The following is a 23,104-nucleotide window of genomic DNA, read 5'->3' on the forward strand; positions in this document are numbered from 1 at the left end:
AAACTCAGTGTTTTGGACAGGCAGCACCGCAGTGACGAATATATAAATAACAAGACTTCCACATTATTCAACAACATTATTCCCCTATTCAGCTGCTCGGCTACTCAAAGGTTTGATAGTTGCCAATAATAGTTTTACAAAATCCAAAGGAAAACAGGAGAAATGTGAAGCATAGGAAGGAACAGGAGAGATGAGACAGTTATATCTCAACTTAGATTTGGGCACACTGGATTGAATAGTATGTTGTTTTTAATAGAAAAACACCATACAGGACAGCGTGACTGCAATAAAGAAGAAGAAACAATAGAACGTGTTTTAATGCACTGTCAGAAATTATGATGCTGAAAGAAGACAGTTGATCAAAAAGCTGGGTGATATGAAAGTGAAACTGGACTTGGTTGATTTATTTCATAAGAACTTGAGAAGTGAAAGTTATCAGGCCATATTTTGTTTTTTAACCCTGTAAGACCCAACCCATCAAAAATAGCCAGAAAATTCTTTTTCTTTTTTTTTGAACTGAGATGTTTAATAATCCTAATAACAAAATCCACATTTTCTTTGGTATATCATGTTGTGTATAATATGTTTTTATTATATATTTATTATCTATTTTTTGTATTGCATTTGATACATTGGGCGTTTTGGAAACTTTTTGTTAACAACAATATTAATTTTAGACAAAAACAAAGAGTTTTGTCCATAACATTCTATGGACAAATTATGGCAAGTATTGATCATGTTGATGAGATGGAGGGCTCAGAAACTCATGTATCAAATATGATACAGAGGGCATTATAGGGTTAAGGCGGACTAATTTGTTTGGGAGGACTTGAATGTTTGTTTTTTATTCTTTTGTGGACATTTCGGTCCACACTCCACACCAGTTGGTGGCGGTAGTGCACCATTTTGCTGTTTGCCAACGCGCCAATAAACATTATAAAGAAGAGGAGGAGGAGGTAGAAGAAGAAGAAGAAAAAATATGGCGGCTTCCTGTGGGTCAAAACGACGACAAACTGAGGAAGTTTTTCATTGTCTAAACTGACACTTTGGGCCGACGCTGCTTTCAGTATGTGGACGAACGCCAAGACAATAAGAGCTTATGTGGAAACGTTCAAGCGCTGTCAGCGTTGCTGTATGGGGACAGTATGGAGGGGCGACACTGACCGGGGGCAGAGACAGCTATGTAGAGTCCTGTCATCGACATCAAAACCCAAATGGAGGCTCCTGTTTTTTGGCACTGATCACTTCGCTGTGGACTCTCTCAAACTTCTCACATCCTGCAGGTGCGAGTCCCACACAAGCCGCTTACAGGCTTGCACACAGGGTTTCACACTGCAGAGTGTTACATATCATGTCACATATCATACACACAGAGGATGATTTTTTTTTTGCAATATTATTGCAATAGTTTGCAATAATATTGTAATGTATTATTTTTTTTATTGAAATTAATCTTAGTTAATTTGTTGAAATTGTTTCCTCTTCAGACACAGCAGTTTAACCTGCCAGAAATCGTCCTCTTGCCTAACGTGCTATTTAACTTAAAAATGTAATACGAAATAAGCTCCAAATGTATTAGCACAAAGTGCCGTCAGTTTTATTAAATAATAAATGCAGTAGTTTCTGAAGAAAATGGCCTTTGAAGATTTTTTTCAGCTTTTTTTTTTTTATATCCACATCTGTAAATTTACAGACAGGAACTGTGTTGTGCCACAAAGTGATCGTCAGCTTTTTGCAAAACAACGTTTATGTATCATTTATTTATGACTGTAAAACTCTTATTGACATTAAAAAAATGACCGGATAGATTATAACGTAGAAAACAGGGTATGCAATATCTCAGGTAATTTATTTATTTTAAATGTAACCTCTTTATAAATCCTATTGACTGCTGACTTTTTAACAATATAAGCAAAGATATTAAACAGAAAAAACACACATCTGAAATCACCTTTGGCACAACCAAGGAAACGGCTCTTTTACGTTTACTGAGATCAGTAGCAGACTTGGCGTTTCAGAGTGAACATAAGTCAGATCTCTAACATGTTTTACACCGTGCTGGACTACAGTTTCTGTGTTATGCAGTGCATGATAAAGGTTGATTTGTTTTCACTGAGGAGTGTGGCTGCTCCTCTGTATCAGCTCGTCACACTAGTTTAAAACCACCAAACTCTGCATGTTACATAGCAAGAGTTTCTAACTGCAGCATGTTTAAGACTGCAGCACTAGTGCAAAGCTGCAGTTCAACAAGATGAAGTTGCAAGCTAATGTTTCTTTTTTTTTTGTAGGTCTCCTGTAAAAGCTGACACTTAGACTTTACGACTCTTTTCTTCAGTTAGTAGTAATTTTCAAGTTAGCAGTTACGTGTAATTGTTTTTGCCAGGCAAAGCTTTCCAATCTTCTGTTGCTTTGGTAAGCATGCGGGAAATCAAGCTTCAGCTTCTGGTACTTGGCTAACAGTAGTGTGGTCTTCTGCTGCTGTGCATTCAGAGATAGACTTTGGTTGTAATGACGGGCTATTTGAGTTACTTTTACCTCCCTGTCAGGTAGGGATGGGAATTGATAAGATTTTCACGATTCCGATTCTATTTTCGATTCTGTTTAACAATTCGATTCTTTATCGATTCTTGTTTTTTATAAAGGAGAACACACATGTCGATTAGCTTAGAACTTTGTTTTATATCTTCTCTTTGAACAAGATAGAAATTTAGGAGTAACATGGCCTTACAAACCAACAGTGAGATCTTAAGAGATCAATGGCCTACGGCTCTTCAATGGGGTGTCACGGGGTCCCCAGAAAAAAAATTGTAAATGTAAAATATGAATAAATAAATATTCTTCTGTAGCAATAACAAAATATAACATAAATTATTCTGTAGCAATTACACAAGAATATCCAGTAATGTTACTGCCTACAATTAAAAACATTCACTTACCGAAAATCGGGGGCATCTACTGTGGCAAATGGGTGCAAGCCTTTTACCACAAACTTAGTCACTGCTCGGTGACACTCGTCTATCCTGGCCCGAAAGGAGACGCTACCAGTAGACTGCAGCGAGGACTGCCAGCATCTGAGCCAGCCAGACTCTGTCTGTCTCTCTGATCGTGGTTATCTTTTTTTTTTTTTTTTTTTTTTTTTTTTTGGTTATCTAAATGCAATGCACAGTAATAGCAGGTTTGTAATAAGGCAGATCGCTCTAACATAATATGCAATGTTAGTTGATTATTTATTTACCTGCCGTATGAACGGGAGAGGACGTGTTTCCTGTTTCAGGCAGTTGTCTTCAAATCTCAGTAGCTAATCAGTTTAAAAAAAATCCTCAGATTTGCCCCTGTGGCACCAACAATCAAAGTCACTTTCTTTCCCAATGCATTGCCCTTTGCTCAGTTTTAATTTCAGCACGTTGTCTTGAACTACAAGTGTACATTCACTGAATTGCAGCAATGTCAGTGGTTGATTACATAGTGGTGAAGTTCAATATGTGTATCATATTCATTGATCAGTGAGTGTACATAAACACACACACACAGGTTACATACAAATGGAGCTTCTCTGTGAACTTCTGTGAGAAACAGTCCTTGCATAAAATACTAAAATACTATTATCACTTTCAAACAAGTCAAAGTTTTTGTGAGGAAAGCGCCACCTCTTGGTAATACTCTGTAACTGAATGATAGTGGCTTCGTAATAGTTGACACATCCCACAGGGAGGCTCAGGCAGCAGTTCTTGCTGGCTTTATCTGTATGTGCAATTCCAGTGTCCTATGTACGTTTAAAAATTTTAGATAGGGCAGGGCTGCAACTATTCATTGAGTATTTACAATAATTCAATTATAAAAAACTCTGGACACAAATTCTTTGCTTCGCTTAATGCACGGCTCTGTACTGCACCATTGTCACCATGAAAACAAGACATTGCACACTTTTGCGACTAAAAACAGACCTGCAATAGAAACTTATTTAGGAGAAGTGTGTGAATAAAATCTACATGGGCGAGTAAAACTCTTACAAAACCCTGTTGAAAGAAAAGATAAGATAAGATAAGATAAGATACCTTTATTAGTCCCACGAGTGGGAAATTTCATGTTAAGGCTGCCGACCAATTGCACGCAATGGCGGTGCCATCTTACCCTCCGACCATACATACATTGCACAAAAACATCACATGGGGAAGACAGGTCAGAGAGGTATAACAATGGCAAATGCACAACATGAGGAAAGATAAGGAGAAAAAAAAATAACTCCCCCTAGACTGAGCTCCAACAGGGAGACAGAGTGAAGGTAATTTTTTATGCCTTAATTTAGATTGCATACATATTTTATGTTCTTTGACTTTGACCTTAGACTGTACTTTAGTGTATTTATATAATTTTGCCTTTAAGAAATGTTTGTCTTTACATACAATCAGTGGGCTTGGTTATTTTTTGACAAATAGAACAAAAAACATTCCACTTTCTAAAATGGAAACTAATGAGCACTTGAAAGATCTTTATTTTTTCTCTTTTGAATGTTTATCAATGCTCATTAATAAGACACAAGTATTAATTGATGGAATAGATTACTAAAAGAATCGTTAGCTTGCAGCCCTAATTTTGGAAATAGATGAGGGCTTCATTGACACAGAACTGTGTTGTAGTTTAATTCCAGACTCCATGATCAGAAATCTCACTGCATACATTGTTCACAAACACAAAGCCGATAAAAGTGAGGGAATGAATAAAATCAGTTTAATGCTGTATTTTCCACTTTGATTTCCTGGTAAAATAGAGCCTTTAGTAACTGGTATTGACTTTAAAACATATTTTTGTCCTAGAGAGTTGAATACACTGCTGAGGTGCTACAGTTTTCAGTTTTTTTTTATACTTAACCCTTCCTTTTGTGTTGTAGGAGCACCAGTGAAGGGATAGTGGAGACCCTTGAAGTTGTTACCTTGGCTGGTGATGTTCCAGTGAAGAGGTTTGCTCAAGAGAACCACCTTCCACTACACAGTTGGCCCCCTGATGATGTGAATGGACGGTTTGATGTTGGTGTGGTCGTGTCTTTTGGCTGCCTACTTCCTGAGAGACTAATCAGCAAGTTTCCATAGTGAGCATTTAGCGTTGATCAACTGATCGTTAAAACCTGGGGACTGGTGCCGTGCTGTGGTTTGGCTATGATCTCACTGTCTCTGAAATGTTGTGACAATGTCCTCAGTACCCAGGGCTGTCTCTTATAGCTCTCACCCCTAGGTTTTTCAAGGGTGGGTTAATTGTTGTAATCAGATTTTTCTTTTCTGTTTTAAGAATCAGTTTAACATCTCAGTAAACTCATGCAAATGCACTGGGAAGAGAAAATAAAACAAAATTGATGATACTGTGGAGAGACACATAAATACAGTGTACATATGATGGGTGACAAATTAAAAGAAAAGGCTGAACCCTTGGCCCTGTCACTGAGAGGTCCAATTAGTCTACAGGTAAGCTGTGGAAATGTTTCGCTGGCACGACTTGGGTCAACAACTTTATCCTGTGCTGAAAAGCCTTGATTATGACACGATGGCTCATTGAATATTTTGATGAGGATGAACAATCCTGTAAATCATATGTTATGGCTTTCACAGTCCGAATCATAAAATCTCTGTTAGCACTTTCTGCTGGCATCCACAAAGACAAAATGAATGAATATCTAGATTAGTGATTCTCCCCTCCAAAAATCAAGGAAATATATGACTTTCTCTTGTATTTTGATTAGAGTGAAGATTTAAGATTGGATAGGCCCCATGGGATTTTCTGTTTTTTTTTTTTTTTTTTTTTTTTTTTTTTTTTGGGGGGGGTGGAGATAGCTGATCTAGATGAATGGTGTCATTAGAGTTTAAGAGAGTTTGAGTTTTAAGTCTCTCTAAGGTATAGTCAAGCCCATAATTATTCATACCCCTGGCACATTTTGACTTAAAGTTACTTTTATCAGGTATCATTGTGGGGGAAAAAAAAAATTTCTCCGTTTTTATTAAGATTTGATCAAAAAGTGTAATGTCCAAAATTATTCATACCCTTCACAAACTGTCAGTCTCTGGGAAAATCCAAAATTTTATATCACCATTTCAAATAGTCCAAGCTGTTCTAAAGCATCCTAATAACCCTGATTAATTGGGAACAGCTTTTTTAACCAAATCAACAGGGGAAATTCAATTCAATTTTATTTATATAGCGCCAAATCACAACAACAGTCGCCTCAAGGTGCTTTATATTGTAAGGTAGACCCTACAATAATACATACAGAGAAAAAAAACCTCAACAATCATATGACCCTATGAGCAAGCACTTTGGCGACAGTGGGAAGGAAAAACTCCCTTTTAACAGGAAGAAACCTCCGGCAGAACCAGGCTCAGGGAGGGGCGGCTACGTGAAAGCTTACAGCACCTGGTATTCCCAGGCGGTCTCCCATCCAAGTACTAACCAAGCTCAACCCTGCCTAGCTTCCGAGATCAGACGAGATCGGGTGTGCTCAGGGTGGTATGGCCGTAAGCCATACCACCGAAAAACAGCAGCTCTCTGCAGTTGCTTGTGGACAGTCATGGCTAAGACAAAGAAGCTCATTGAGGACCTCCGGCTGTGCATTGTAGCTGCTCACAAGGAAACGGATACAAGGCCCTATCTAAATATTTTCAAGTTCCAGTGGCTACAGTATAAAGTGTTATTAAAAAATACAAGATGGCCACACCTGTGCTGGCCAGATAAGATAGTGAAAGAGGTGAAAAAGAATCCAAGGTCCACCACTAAGGCCATCCTGGGGAATCTGGGCTCTGTTGGTGGCAGACAGTCCAACGGATACTGCACACTGTTGGGTTCCACGGATGCAGACTGAGGAGGACGCCAATTCTCCAGAATTGCAAATGCTCATCTGGACAAGGAAGAAGACTTCTGGTCTTCTGTGTTATGGTCAAATGAATCAAAAATTGAATTTTTGATCACAATGATGTTTCCTTCATTTGGTGTAAAAAAAAAAAAAGAAAAAAAAAAAGAAAAGGGAGAAGCCTTCAACCTTGAGAACACCATCCCCTACTGTCAAACATGGTGGTGGGAACCTAATGCTTTGGGGATGTTTTTCAGCCAATGGTAATTGGCTGAAATCACAGTAAATCGTAATCACAGTAAACGGCACCATGAAAAAAAGAGCAACACATGAAGATTCTCCACAACAATATCAGGCAGTCTGCAGAGAAACTTGGCCTTGGGCACCGGCGAACATTTCAGCACGACAACGACCCAAAACACAGCAAAAGAGGTGAAGAAATGGTTGGCAGACAAAAACATTAACATTTTGCAGCGGCCCAGCCAGAGTCCTGACTTGAATCCAATTAAGAATCTGTGGAGGGAGCTAAAGGGTCTTAGACCCTCCAACCTGAAAGAGTTGGAGCTCATTGCTAAAGATGGATGGGTGAAAATACCTGTGGAGACATGCAAAAAAAGCTGGTCTGCAATTATAGGAAGCTTTTGATTGATGTAATAGCCAATAAAGGCTTTTCTATTGATTATTGAGAATGGTATGAATTATTTTGAACGTAACACTTTTTGCTCAAATCTAAATAAAAGCTGAGATTTTTTTTTCCCACAACGATACCTCTTGTGCAACGTCTTATTATCTTTTGGGAGACGCCCATGTCATTTCCGGTCAAAAAAAGCCAACTCGCTGGTTAAATAAAAGTAACTTTAAGTCAAAATGTGCCAGGGGTATGAATAATTATGGGCTTGACTGTATATCTAAGGAGCACTGAAGCTGTTCTACACAAGGCATGAAATCAGAACCTGTATATAAATTGTCCACAGAAACAGACATTGCATTCTCTTTCAGTGGGATTTTGAATGTTCACCCTAGCCTGCTGCCAAGATGGCGAGGTCCAGCACCTATCTTCCACACCATCTTGCATGGTGACAGTGTGACAGGAGTCTCCATCATCCAGATCCGCCCTCACAGGTAAACAGCAGATAAATGTCTGAGTATTTTCTTTTTCTTGATAACAACCATAACAGAGCTCAATATCACCCTGCAGGTTTGATGTGGGGCCTATTCTCAACCAGCAATTCTATCAGGTCCCTGAGAATTGTACTGCTGATGAGCTGGGAGGTACTCTAGCCACAATGGGAGCACATCTTGTGAGTTGATAGAACATGCAACGTACAACTCCAATTCCATAAAAGTTGGGATGTTATGTAAAATGTAAATAAAAGTAGTGATCCGAAAGTCTCATAAACCCAGTCTATTTACAATAGAACGTGAAAATCTATTAAATGTTTACATTGAGAAAATTTTCCATTTTAAGGACAATATGAGCTCATTTTGAATTTTATGGCAGCAACATCTCAATACCAAATGTTCTCAGCTGGTGAAAGGTCTGGACTGCAGGCAGGCCAGTTCAGCAACAGGAGTCTTCTATTTCAAAACCCTATATACACCTTTCAGCATTGATAGAGCATTTCCAGATGTGCAAGCTGCCAGCTCCATAGGCACTAATACCAAGCCACACCTTGGTAAAGATTATTGAACCTCTGCCCCAGCTTTACTTCAGAGAAACACTACCTCCTTAAGATACTCCTTTTAAACCCATTCGTTGTAATTATCTGTTGTCAGTTAAACTGATTAGATCAGGGGTCTCGAACTCCAGTCCTCGAGGGCCGGTGTCCTGAAACTTTTCCATGTGTCGCTGTTTTGAGATTTGCAAATTAATTACATTTTTTTTACTAACATTCCCACAATGTCAGCATTTTCAGAACTGTTGTAGAACATGGTTATTTTTTTACCTTTTACCAGCAGGACTGTAAACATGATTGCTTGTGCGTGCTTTTGCAGCTGATTAACACATTGATGTCACTGTCTGAGAGAATGGAAAATCAAAGGGAACAAGGACAAACTGGTGCAACATTTGGTGCGTAACCGTGAGCTGGATACATATAGTTGTCTGAATGAAAATGAAAAACTGGTCTTCTAACTTTCAACATGATTTCCCCCAACAGCCCCAAAAATCAAGATGTCCATGAGCTGGATTGTGTGGGAGGAACAGACTTGTGACCAAATTGACCGTCTATATCGTGCAGTCGGGTCCCGGGTAAGGCTCATTGCATAACTAAGTCATGCCAAACTCTCTTGGAGATCTCAACAATGACCCCTCTCTTACATCAGATACCTTTGAGGACTATGTGGATGGGCAGAACAATAAAACTTCTGGATTTTGCTGGAAAATGTCATGTGTCATTATCAGGTAAAGTGATTAACCAAACCGGTAACACAATAAACAGATCGTATGAGTGTTTGTGACGTTGGTGGAGTTTTAAATGAATGTCTTGGCCAGATTCTATGCATAAAGTGCCCAAATATTTCTCCTTGAGTTGGGATCTTTTGGTGTGAACAAGAAGCTAGCCAACAGAGGCACAGGTCATGTGACTCAAAGTTAAGGGTAGTTCAACAGCTTCTAAAAGATGCAAACCAGTGAAAATATGAGGATAGGATTCTCTCATTAAATCACAGCTGCCTTGACAACCTCTATTTTTATAAAAGCCTTGAGTTGATCCAGAACACTGTAACAAGAGCACTAACCTGGACTTGAAAGAGATGATATTTTTCCCACATTAGCTTCTTTTCCTTGGCTAAAATTCAGAATCACATTCAAAATCCTCCTCACAGACAAGGTCTTAAGTAACAAGGCCTGATGTTTTTTTGAAGACCTCTTGGTGCCATATCACCACAATAGTTCCTCTGATACTTCTGGTTTACCTGTGGTTCCTAGAGTATTTAAAAATAGTATGGGAGGCAGAGCCTTCAGCTTTTAGGCCCCTCTGTGGAACCAGCTCCCAGGTTGGATTCGGGAAACAGACACTAGGGCTGGGCCATATTATACCGTTCACGGTAATACCGGTATAATGTTAGGCAACGATAGAAAAATGAAATATCGCGATAGAATATGGGTCAAACGCGCATGCGCAGTGCCTTTGTTTTCATACGCACATGGCCGATTGTTGAGTGAAACGGATGAACCAGAATTAGTTTGTAAAAATGGTGCCACTTCAGTGATGTGGAACTGGTTTGGTGTTTGTCCGTCAGATACACAACAAAGCACATTTTTTTTGTAGAACATGCAAGCGGCCATCGTTATTGCCGTATTTGTCGGACTAAGGTGCTCGTAAATCTGGGAGTAATCTGGGTCCTAAACTCCCTCCGCTTCAGGTCCCAAAGTCAAACAAACACTGCAGCATCACTGAGAGTTAAAAACTGTCTAAATTCTTTCATCTTTAATAAAATGATGTAAGGTGTAACTATGAAGTTTAAGATCCAGGCATACATGAAAACAGAATTTATTACATTTAACGGAGTTAGAAGTTAGCAGGAAGCTAGCGGAAGTTAGCTCGCTAGTTTCGCTAGTTACCTAAGCATGATATAGCATGTTCTGACTGAGAGATTTCTGAAAAAATTCAAACGTACAGCTCTGCTATCACTTCCAACATAAATGAAGACAGGAAACTAGACAGCAGTGACGTTTGTAAGGTTACTGAAGTTGGGCTAGCTGGTATGTAATGATGTGCTACGTGATCGCTAGCGACACAGCTATGTTAGCATAACATAAACAGTGAAGCTGGAGGATGAACGCTAACACTTTTCCACTCAATAAAAGTTAACGTGAAGTTTCCTGATGGTTAGAGACAAATGCAATCGCATAGCAGGATGCTGTAAACGGACCAAACTTTAGTCAGGAGAACAACTGAGATAATCCATCCACAATAGAAGGTTAGTCATTAATATACTGCAACAACATGGGAATAGAGCAGCTGTGATAGAATACAGCATTAATGAATCAATGGTACAGAAGTGGAGGAAGCAAGAAGAATGAGTTGAATAAAGTTTGATTTATCTGACTGCTTTGTTTCGCTTAATGTGCCTTATAATCCCGTGCACCTTATGGTCCAAAAAATATGTATTTGACTTTTTTATTTGGCACACTGTAGTTTAATGTTGCAAAGCACCGTATTTTTAATTTCAGTGGATATTATACATGGTTATGCTCAGGATATGTCAGCCCATTTCTACTAGAAATGCCTTTTGGTTAAACTTTCAGCAAGGAATTTGCATTTGCACTGTTAAATTTTTATATAGCTTTAATGCACATAAAAAAACAGCTTCTTGTTTAAGTGAAAATAAATGGATGGTGTTTTTTGCGCTAGTAAAGTTGTGGAGTTGTATTTTGTCTCGCATCAATTATATCGTCAGTTATATTGTTATCGCAAATTTTCAAATATATATCGTGATAAATATTTTTGGCCATATCGCCCTGCTCTAACAGACACCCTTGCTGCTTTTAAGATTAGGCTTAGAATTTTCCCTTTTGATACAGCATATAGTTAGGGCTGCATCAGGTTACCATGAATCCTCCCTTAGTTAGGAAGCACTAGGTTTAGGTTCCTGGGAACTTCCCATGATGCACTGAGTGTTTCTTCTTCACTTACTATATGTTTATACACCACTCTGCATTTAATCACTAGTCATTATTAATGTCTAGCTCTCCTGCACATTGGGATTTTGTCCTATCTTTCTCCTCACACCCCCAACCAGTCACAGCAGATGGCCGCCCCTCCCTGAGCCTGGTTCTTCCTGAGGTTTCTTTGTGTTAATAGGTTTTTTTTCTTCCCACTGTTGTCAACGGGGCTTGCTCATAGGGGGTTGACTGCTGCTGGAGATTCTTTCTAATATTGCAGAGTATTTACTTGATAATGTGTGATGAGGCGACTTTTGCAACTTAGTGCTATAAATAGAATGAAATCCAAACTGGATAACTAAAAATTACATTACTTAGTGATTAGTTGTGAGGTCTGTCATCAGCTAGAAGGAACATGAGACTACTGCAACCAAGAAATAGTAAATGGGAAAACTCGGATGATTTCAAGGCATTAATTGCAGCCAGTGTGATGACTAGTTTCTGGTCTCTGCGTCGGGGAAATTGGGCTTTCGGTATCAAGGACACTTTACATGCAGACCAGAAGTATCTAGGATCAAACCACAAACTTTCCAATTAGTGAACAATCCAGACATACTAAAAGAAAACTCCAATTTTTTGTGGAATTTGAATTACATTCTTGAAGTAGCCTGAATGATGGACTGGATGGTTTTGGCCAACTTTAAACCTTGGGTTTTTCTGTGGAGAAAAATGACAGTTTTTCAGAAAAAAGATCATTTCAGCCACAAAAATTAACATACACGATCATGTAAATTGTCTAGATAATGTCACTGCATCTGTGTTCTAGACCTTTGTTGTTAATAAGTAAACCTTTAAATAGAAATATTTGTAGAATCAGAGGTGGGAACCTCTAAGTGAGAGCTATGGCAGTTGTAATTTGACATAAATGTGCCCTACTATATGGTATTCCAATATTGTATAACAAATGCCATAACACTGTGCTGCCATTATCATTCACATGCTGTTTGCAGATCAAAGAAGGAACCCCATCCCTGGTTCAGTGAGCTTTCAGAAGGAGTCAAATACTCTAGCAGTCTGCTGCAAGGTTGGTCCAACTGTTCCCTCTAGCACACCTGACCTTCTTAACTGCATGCTTACCATAGCATCTGCACTTTTTCTTAGTTTTAGTAGTGAGGTGACAGGTGACTTTCACACAGTTGCCACCATTGCTAAGCAACATATCAAAGACATTGTATTTGTGCAAATTAATTGGATGGTGTGGTTAAATGTTCGTCCGTGTTGGAGATATTTCTCCACGTTGTTGTGATCAGTATTGGAATCATTACTAAAAAATAATGTATTACACAAAAACCACTTTTCTTTAAAGCAATGCTGTACATTGATTAATTACTCCTAGAAGAAAGTAATTTGTTCTTAGTGTTAGCATGCAGTCTGTGCAGGTGCTTGCAAAGAGCTGAAGTTGTGTTAGCAGCATAACATGGTTGTTTCTCTTTTGGATGCAGCTTGCTTGTTACCATTGCGGTCTTGTCTACACTCTCCACACAATCTCCTGTGGGGTGGGGGTGTTTCTGCTTTATCCTGACATCTGCAATGACCACCTTGGTTCTTCGTGATGAGGAACAAGTTGTTCTTTGCACTCCACTCTGGCAGATGCTGCACCTCGTACCTGACGGCCATCTTGTCCCATTCAGTTATAAGGCCCACCAAGGTGGCTTCATCTGCACTAGTAACATCAGCTAGCTGTTGGCACATTTTGGGGATGGGTGCGGATGTTATTAGAAGGACCTTTACTCTTATTCACTGTCACACCTGATGAGAAAACTCTTAGTAGCATGGTCTCCAGAGGTGGAGAAGACTTTATAGCAGACTCTTTGTTGAGGAGTTTGAAACATACTCTGTCAACATAAACTCACACATAGTGAGAGCAGTTTGATACCAGCATTCAGACTTTGGCAGTGTTGCATTTTTTCTTGTCACCTGACCAAAAGGAAGACTTTTTGTAAAATATCAGTCATAGAAGCATCACAAATTGAAATAGCTTTAGGAGCACCATAGCACCATAGTTTCATCCACAAAGAAGCTGTCAGTGCATACAATCTCTACACCATGGTGTTGTTTGAGCTATAAACAGCATCAGATAACTAGAAAGCGAAAATTTCAGAAGAAATTTTAAGTGTGCCTATGCCGCTGGTAAACAGTGTAGTTTGCCATTCATACAGCTACAGAGAGCAAAACTCAGCAGAGCAGCCATTCTCCACCATGAACTATGGTAAAAACAAACACCGCTCGCGCCTCACAGATGACAGCTTACAATTTTGGGTAAAGATGAAGTGACTTTGTACAGCCCCGATTTGCAGACGCTGTGCACATAGTTTCATGAGCAGAAGTCCCATTGTACCACGGCAGACCCGACAATGTTTGCATGAACACGCTTTGAAGCATTACGTTATGGACCACTTTTCACACATAGTTGGTGTACCCACACAGCCGGCTGTAGCTTTTCAACTCACAGCCTGACACACACCCAAAAAACAGCCGAGAGAGCATAGACTACGCCAGAGAGGCGTGATTGCAGATGCCGCTCAGGTGGGTCCACCTCCCCTGCAGCGGCACTGCAGACCACGCCCCGCCACACACATCAATCACGTAAAATAAATATTTATGCACTTTTGCATTCACTTTTTGTTTTTTGTTATTTTTACACAGTGTTCTGAATGATTAACAATGGTCTACAGCCAATCTTGTGTATTATTATACAAACTTTGGTTGTAAGATGCCCTACCTGGCCCCCTGGCAAAAGCTTTGCTAGATCCGCCCCTGCACAGTTACCAGCTGTCAGCTAAATAAAAAAGGAGCTTGGTGTTTATTTCTCTCAGAAATAGTTCATAACTTCCCTTCAACTCATTCATGTCACCTAAAAAAAAGGTAAACCTGTTTCTCCATCACCAGTTCAGCTCTAATGATTCGGTAAGGTCATCTCCTGGTTTCCACCAGCCGCTTCTACAGCTGTGGCTCCAGCAAACATCAGCTGATACTAGAAATTAAAATCAAATGAATTCTAACAACAGCTGATCAAGCTTAAACGTGCTGCTGTTGTTTAGCGCAATAAACAAACAAGAGAGAAAAGCCGATCATTGATCAGTTTCATGACTGAAGTTTGAACAGGCGAGAGAATGACAGGGGAGGCTGTCATAAAGTTCAACATCAGTAACTTAGCGCGCACACAGCTGTATAGAAACTCCGTCGTGCTAGCTAGCACGCAGTACGAGTTATTATAACTGATTGTAAAAAGTCAGCACAACGAAAATAAACTACACCTAAACTCGGTTTATATCTGACCCAAATAGAGTGCAGTTCATAACTTCTTACCTGAAATTCAGTTCACCTCACGCTCTGACCGGCAGCCGCCTGCTTCTCCTGCCTTCGGTTTCCCTGATCCACGATCTACCACCGGTCGATCGGCGGTCGCCTCGCCGCCTCTTATGTCTCGTTCCCTGCATGCTCTGTCTGACACACACCGGTGGATAGCTGCCCTCGGTTGTAGCTCCGTGTCAGCGACCACCAAACAACTCAGTTATTTTTTCCACATCGACCAGCATCTGGACAATCCACCGCCTTTCACTGTTTGTACCGTTACTAAAAAAAAACCCTCATCAGCTCATAAAAACGAAAAATAAGTCCAGCTATGACCCTGAGTCAAAAAGACAGCCAGTTAGCTAGCTAGCTGTCTAGCTCTTTGCAGGCACCGAAACCATCAGAGCTAATATGGGATGTCTTGGTAACACAAGCAGATATTTGAAGTTTACATCTGGCCAATCCACCACCTTTCACTGTTTATACCGTTACTAAAATGAATAAATAAATAAATCATTTATTTATTTAAAATAAGTCCAGCTGTGACCACGAGACTTTACGAAGGACCGGGTGTGAAACCAGAGTAAGCCGCTCTCACTGTCATCCAGGCCGGCTGTAGCTTGTTAGCAAAGCCGCGCTAGCCACACTAGCCAGCTAGCCTCAAGCAGAAACGACATCGTCAGAACATTGTCGCTAATATGGGTTGTTTTGACAAAACGAGCAGATATTTGAAGTTTACACACCTATATTCTCGCCTGAAAATATCTTAAAAGTTTATTTTGTGACCTAGAAACAGTATTAAGAGGAAAATAAAAACTAAGTGATGGCCGCCATTGTTTGACTCGGCAGAGGCGTGCTATGAATTGTGGGATATTGAGTTTTCCACCAAGCATTACCGTAACTTTTGAATGATTTGCGCAACCTTAAAAATTCCAATGGCTCCTGAAAGCAGCGACGCTGTGCGCACCGTTGATATCGTCATCATTACGGTAATCCAAATAAGGGTAGACAGGCCGTACTACTCCCGGCATACCACTAGAGAGAGCCAACACACCACAAATGAAGTTTGAAATTTGTATCAGTGGGACCAAAAGATGGAGCCAACACACCACAAATGAAGTCTGTTTCTATGGCGCCAAAAGAAGAATCTTTCTAAATTTGCACTAAAATATTAATATTTAAAAAACTATAAAAGTCATAAACACCAAAAGTGTATACCATACTAGTCCAGCTCCAGCCGCACAAAATGATCTAACATATGTAACCCTATTGTCAAAACTGTTTGGCAGAGAAGCGCGGGAAAATTTTCACTAAAATATTAATATTTAAAAAACTATAATAGTCATAAACACCAAAAGTCATAGCACACCATTCCTGATCCAGCCGCACAAAATGAGGTAACATATATGAATCTTGTCTCAAAACTGCGAGGCGGCGGAAACTGAAGAATAATAATAATAATAAATCCGACGAATAGTAATATGTGTGCCTCTTGGCATAGGCACACATAATTACAGGAGCTAAAGAATGCAACAATAAAATTGCAGCAAAACCACATATGAGCGGGCAGAGTCAGGTATGAGGTCTTCACACCCCCTTCTTTCCCTGTTTGTCATTTGGGGCGGGTGGCTGGGAGGAGGAGTTGGCTGCCTGGCCGGGGTCTGGGCTTTTGGGCCTGCCTGCTGCTGCTGGACAGAGGGCAGTCTGTGTGCCACCCCAGAGCAAAGGGAAACATCTCCTGTGTCTGGGGGGAGGATGGCACCTGGACATTGGGGTATAGAGTATGTATTTATATATGTGTATGAGGGTGGGAATGCATGTTTGTGTCTGTGTGCCTGTTTGTCTATGTTTATGTGTCTGGTTGGGTCTTAGACTCTTCTGGGAACATCTTGGGCCCCCACCTATCTCCCCCCACCACACTCCCTGCCAGTGGCTGATGACCTCACCTGTCGGTGCATTGTAGTTCTTGGTGTCTGAGGCTGGGTGCTCGGGTGTGTACTGTCTCACTCCTAGTGGCTGCTTGGTGGGTCCTGTTGCGTGTGGCTCGGTCGTGAGGGTGATGCTCTCCTCAGCTCTTTTCTAGGAGGGTGGCGCATCCGCCCTTTCGGTGGACCTCCTTGGACTCTTGTGTTCTGGGGGGCCTTTAGATGTTTGGGGCCTGGATCTCCTCCATGCCTGCTTCATGTCCTGGAGGGGCAGGGCTATGGCTCCCCACAACTACTATCAGATATGGATAGTAGCATTCATGGAGAAACCTTTTGAATGCAGGCACGCTCACGCACACAGGTGTGCACACGGGTGTTCACAAACACACGCTATCTTCCTTGGCTGCTCCCTTTAAGTATATCATGCGTTGTCAGTCTTGTGTGCTGCTCGGTATCATTCAAAATTTATGATTTACAGTTACTTATGCTTATCTAGGATGTTGCTGTGGTCTCCCTACTGTGTTGTTCTCTTTTTGCTTGTTTTCTTCTTTCTTTTCCCATCAGGTAATGTAGCAGACTTATTAGTGTCTTTTCTCTCGGTCCAGTATGGCACAGCTGTACTGGTCCACTTGGGAAAATAAATCTGTTGGGCATTTTTCTTGGCCCTCAGACAACAATTCTGATTGGTACAGTGCCGAGAAACAGACAAAAAAATAATCAAAGAATGGTGAAAAAAGACCTTTATTGAAAAATCTGTTTCAGATAAGCAAATGGTTAAACTTCCTGAAGTTTTAAATGTTGCAGCAGTAGTACTGCTTTCTTTTTTTCACTTTGTCCTTTTGATTGTTGCCCTAAGTTTTATATTAATGTGTGTTCCAGGATGGCTGGGTGGGATTCAGATCAGTGCTCCTGAAAAAAAGACTCACTGCAGCTGATTTCTATAATGGCTACCTGCATCAGACACAGCAGAAGAATACGCTGTGTCAGACGGCTGAAGGACAGTTTTTTAGTAAAAAAGGAGGAATTGAATTGCATCAAATGAGAAAAAACTCAAAGTTGTGACGCAACAATAATATTCTCACTTAACGTAAACACAACACCATCTAATGAAATGTACTATTTTTAATGTGTTATACTTTTAAGTCATTTGCATTCATGCCACAGTTATTTTTTGCTGTATTTATTCTATTGCAATAAATGATTGCAATGTTGATCAACAGTTTCCAGGAACAATAATGAACTGATTTTTTTTTTCCCTTTGAATATTTACCTTAAGGACTTTTTTCCCCGTTTCTACTAGTGTTAATGGTTGGGCTGTAGATGTGATGGTGTTTGGTTGGTCTTTCAGTCTGGAATTGCCCTCCTCTTTGCTCCATACTGGAATCTCTCAGCAGCAATTGTAGTGTATGATAAATTAAGACACCAAACACTGTGACGTTAACATGCACACCATACATAAACATGTCCAAATACAGCAGATTGACCAGTATTTATAGCTACATCAGTTGTTTTCTGCTTTTCTTCAGAGAGCTTATATGACCTTGTTCTAGAAAAGTTGGGATGCTGTGTAAATAAAAGCAAAATGCAATAGTTTGCAAATGTTGAACATTGTGAAAATGTTTACAATGTTCTGTTTTATTCGCATAGAAAACCTATCAAATGTTGAGAAAATGTCCCATTTTGTGAAAATATTAGTTCAGACTCAAACTACATAAATTTCTTAACAAATACAATTTTTAGCTATTAGAGAAAAAAGGTATTCATGGTACAGCAACATTAATAACTGTTCACATTTTTTTCCTATCGATCCTTTAAAGTTGTTGCGTAACTAAGAGAGGATTCGGGGTCACCTGATCCAATCCTAACTATATGCTTTATCAAAAAGGCAAGTTTTAAGCCTAATCTTAGAAGTATAGAGTCAAACTAGGAGCTGGTTCACAGAAAAGGAGCCTAAAAGCTGAAAGCTCTTCTTCCCCTACTACTTTTAAATACTCTAGGAACCACAAGCAAGCCCACAGTCTGAGAGTTAAGTTCTCTGTTGGGGTAACGCAGTACTATGAGGTCTTTAGGATAATATGGGGTTTGATTATTCATGTATGTGATGAGCTGCTAACGAGTATTTTATTTAGTAATGACCCCAACACTGCTGTCGTCTCCGGAGACAAAAGTTTAACTTTTTGGAAGGTGTATGTCTTGTTACATCTGGCATAAAACTAACACCGCGTTTCATAAAATCATACTAAAATTCAAACGTGGTGGTGGTGGTAGTATGATGGATTTTCCAGATTTGATGGAGTTTATAAATTCTGTTTGACTATCTGAAAATCCTGAAGGAGAATGTCTGGCCATCAGATGTGTCCTGAAGCTGAAGAGCTCTTGGGTTATGGAACAAGAAAATGATCTGATGATCTGGTCCCGTAAAAGTCTGAAGTTAAATCAAGATGCTTTGACATGACCTAAAACAGACTGATCATGGTCGAAAGTCATTCAATGTGGCTGAAGCATAACAATTCTGCAAAGAAAACTAGGCCAAAATTGCTCCACAGTGATGTGAAAGATTCATAGCTATTGATCCCAAACGCTATGAGATAACTGACTAATCATTTTTAGTCATTCAATGCTTTAATAAATAATAATCCAAGGAAGAAGTGTTTTACTGGTGAATGCTCAAGGTGGATAAACAAACATGTCCCTCAATGAGCCTGGTTCTGCAGGTTTTTTCCTATGAACAGGGAGTTTTTCAGTCCCATTGTTGCCAAGTGCTGACTCAAAGGGGTTTTAATTGTTGGGGGTTTTCTCCATATTTTTGTACAGTTGTTACCTTACAGTATAAAGCACCTTGAGGCAACTATTGTTGTGATTTGGTACTCTATACACCGCATTCCAAATTATTATGCAAATGATATTTTTCTCGGATTTTCCTAAACAGTCGATGCAAGTGACAGAACAATTTTCGAGTCTCAGCTATTAGTTTTATTAGTATAATTTGAATGTTACTGAACAACCCTCCCAATGAAAACATACTGTTTTTTAAAAATAAAACAACTTAAAATGCACTGTTTCAAATTATTAGGCACAACAGAGTTCCAAAATATTTCATAGGTTGTAAAGAACTGAAAATGGTTATTTGTTGAATTTGCAGCATTAGGAGATCATATTTATTGAAATCAAAAGCTATTTCAATCAAAAAGATCTTAACAGGTCATATTACATATTAACTAAGGACCTCTTATTTGATAGCAGTTTCACAATTCTTGCATCCATGTAACTGTTTGGAGAGTTACATGAATGTCTGCAGGATGTCAGAATAGCCTCCCAGAGCTGCTTTTTGGATGTGAACTACCTCCACCCTCCTTGGTCTTTTGCTTGAGAATGCTCAAAGGTTCTCAATCCGGTCTTTTAGTGATGACGTGATGAATCCTGCTTCCGGGCCCAAACTACCCTGCGTTTAATAAGGCTTTTGTTTTTTATTTAACATGTTTTAATGCTTTGTATCTGGTTCTGTTTATTCTCAAAAAGCCCCTAAAAACAGTCAGTGATCACTGTCGCCCTCTCTCGGTTTTTATTACCGCTATTCATTTTAAAGCTCAGTTTTTAAAACCTTACGATGCAACTACAGCCCAGCCCATGCAGCAGTATATTGATGACTAACCTCGGATTGTGGATGAATTATCTCAGTTTTTCTCCTGACTGAAGTTTGGTCCATTTACAGCATCCTGCCATGCGATTGCATTTGTCCCTGACCATGCAGAATACTCACGGCAACTTTTATCGAGTGGAAAGAAGTTAGCGTTCATCCTCCACCCTTCACTGTTTATATTATGCTAACGTAGCTGTGTTGCTAGCGATCACGTAGCACATCGTTATATATCAGCTAGCCAAACTAAAGTAACCCTACAAACGTCACTGCTGTTTACTTTCCTGTCTTCATTTATGTCGGAAGTGATAGCAGAGCTGTACGTCTTAATTTGTTTCAGAAATCTCTCAGTCAGGACAGGCTATATTATATTTAGATGGAAACTAGCGAGCTAACTCTTTGCTAACTTCTAACTACGTTAAGTTTAATAAATTCCGTTTTCATGGATGCCTGGATGTTTAACTTAATTGTTACACCTGGTAAAGCAGCCACACTGATCATTTTATTACAGATGAAAGAATTTAGATAGTTTTTAACTCTCAGTGATGCCGCAGTGATCGTTTGTCTTATGGACCTGCAGCGGAGTTTGGGCCCAGACACGGTTAATGACGTCAGACTTAAAGACCGGATAGAGGTCAGGGGAGGTCGGGGGCCACACCATGAGTTTCTCTAATTTTATGCCGATAGCAGCCAATGATGCAGAGGTATTCCTTGCAGTATGAGATGGTGCATTGAAGATGATTTTGTTGCGGAAAGCATGGTTCTTTTATTTTGTACCATGGAAGAAAGTGGTCAGGCGATCTCCACATACTTTGCAGAGGTCACTTTCACACCTTCAGGGACCCGGAAGGGGCCGACCAGCGCTCTCCATGTGATTCCTGCCCAAAACATGACTCCACTACCTCTTTGCTGACCTCACATCCTTGTTGGCACATGGTGGCCATCCACCACTCCATCCATATGGACAATATAGGGTTGCACGGCACTCATTAGTGAACAAGACTGATGAAAATTAGTCTTCATGTAGTTCAAGGCCCACTGCAGCCTTTTCTGCTTGTGAGCATGAACCTGTGTGTGCTGTGACTCAGCCACAAATCTCTTGACAGTACAATGATCACGCTTAAGTATTTGTGATATATCTAGGGTTTTCATTACTTGTCCAAGGCATTCAACTATTTCACTTTTTCAGCAGCAGAGAGATCCTTTTTCTTTTTCCAAAGATTTTCAGCTCAAGATATTGTTGCATTATTATTCTTTGTAAATAAACGTTTATTCTGAGAATCCTGTGTTTGCGTCCACCAGCTTCACTATCCTTGACAAATGAGGAGAATTTGAAAAAGCACCACAGGGATAATTCAGTATCTCGGTGCTGCCTCACGGGCTAAACAGGATGCTTGGCCTTTCTAAATGAAAATCCTTTGATTAAAAAATACAATAAACACATGTCTCTGACTAGCTTTTTTGTGAGCTACCTACATTTTGAACTTGACTATTTTTTGCAACTTTCATGAAGTTATTTTTAGCTTCTGGCATCCCTTCATATAAGCTGTTAAACGCTGTGGCTGTTGACAGCTCAAATGGCGACAGGTATGGCACACTCAAAATTAAAAAGAATTTATCTAGTAATATTATTATTATAATTGCTGTAACTAAATAATTTGCCATATATGAGATAAAGTATTTGTTATTGTCATCTTCTTCACATCTTCATGATGTTTTTCCACAACTACAGTTAACAGGTGTTTCTAATTAGAAATATAGCCACTAACAACGAACAATTATTTTTTTAAGGATAACTTATATAAAGCTTTTTGATTTTAATATATTTAGATTTCACACCTTTTTAAAAAGTTAAACATGAATATCTGTTAACTTTATTATTTTTTCTATTTTCAATGGGGAAAACAACAACAACAACAAACCAAAAAAACTGAACCACATTAAAGGCTTGCTGGAAAGTAGGAAACGATAGTCCCTCATGGGCGACTTTCTATGGACCGTACCACGTTACACTTTGAACAAGGGAATTGTCACGTGCACTTTCACCATCGTTACGGAGAGAAAGGGAGAAGTAAGATCGCTTCTTTTAGTTTCAAGGAACGATTCTACATTAAGCCATTCAAATATAAAAGGAAGCAAATATCATACTGATGTTGGTTCTTACCAGTTCCTTTAAACCTCTCCACCCCCTTTACAGCTGTCGAATGGAAATGGTTCAGCATAAGGAGACTGCCATTTTACACAGTGACTTCTAGTTAAATCTATGAAGTGACAGACCACAAGTTATCCACACGTGTTGTGGTCAGTTTGTTTTCCGAGCGGTGCAATATTTTTAAACGTCACACTGTTACATAATAAGCAAATATCCAAAACACGATTTCGTCTGTTAAGCACAAATCCAACAGTGAAGTAAAGAACCCGGGTAAGTAGTTGAGCATTTTAAGTTAACTGTTGTCGCTAGCGTTAATGACACAGACAACTCATGAAGAGGCAGCTGCTGGGCTTGGAGCACTAGTTTGATGGCCAGGCAAAAATAGTGTTTAAATCAAGTCATGACGAGTTTGGGTTGGTTCGCGTAAGTGAGCTGTGCTTAGAGTATCATTTGGTAGTAGCGATACGAATCATTAACTCATTTGAAAGGTTTGTGAATATGTGCACATAAATATGTCCAATATAAATGTATGTATTGTACAAAATACACATGCATGTGACGTCACCGAAAGCGGAAGTCACCCCTGCCACCTCTC

At 39.7% G+C, this 23,104-nt stretch overlaps 2 protein-coding genes and 1 non-coding gene across 7 annotated transcripts in view; 2 read left to right on the forward strand and 1 right to left on the reverse strand.

Moving 5' to 3' along the window:
* Nucleotides 1-967: 967 nt before the first annotated feature.
* Nucleotides 968-19,777, forward strand: mtfmt (mitochondrial methionyl-tRNA formyltransferase). The gene is made up of 9 exons (XM_063470807.1): nucleotides 968-1,283; nucleotides 4,889-5,086; nucleotides 7,832-7,954; nucleotides 8,031-8,133; nucleotides 8,828-8,903; nucleotides 8,992-9,083; nucleotides 9,158-9,236; nucleotides 12,452-12,525; nucleotides 17,600-19,777. The coding sequence occupies exons 1-9, from the start codon at nucleotides 1,069-1,071 to the stop codon at nucleotides 17,780-17,782; spliced, it is 1,143 nt and encodes a 380-aa protein (XP_063326877.1). The 5' UTR covers nucleotides 968-1,068; the 3' UTR covers nucleotides 17,783-19,777.
* Nucleotides 6,388-6,506, reverse strand: LOC134632628 (5S ribosomal RNA). The gene has a single exon (XR_010094545.1). It is a non-coding gene; the product is annotated as a 5S ribosomal RNA (ribosomal RNA).
* The window catches only part of celf1 (cugbp, Elav-like family member 1), a 67,035-nt gene continuing 52,994 nt past the window's right edge, over nucleotides 9,064-23,104 (forward strand). For 4 of the 5 annotated variants that reach the window (XM_063470760.1, XM_063470769.1, XM_063470779.1 and 1 more), the window contains exons 1-2: nucleotides 9,064-9,083; nucleotides 9,158-9,236. In XM_063470760.1, the coding sequence (XP_063326830.1) occupies nucleotides 9,217-9,236 (20 nt within the window). In that variant the 5' untranslated portion in view covers nucleotides 9,064-9,083; nucleotides 9,158-9,216. Of the gene's footprint in view, nucleotides 9,084-9,157; nucleotides 9,237-22,584; nucleotides 22,780-23,104 lie in introns of those variants that run through there. The other variant, XM_063470796.1, reaches the window with a different exon arrangement.

Source organism: Pelmatolapia mariae, linkage group LG1, assembly GCF_036321145.2.
Source record: "Pelmatolapia mariae isolate MD_Pm_ZW linkage group LG1, Pm_UMD_F_2, whole genome shotgun sequence".
Classification (NCBI taxonomy): domain Eukaryota; kingdom Metazoa; phylum Chordata; class Actinopteri; order Cichliformes; family Cichlidae; genus Pelmatolapia; species Pelmatolapia mariae.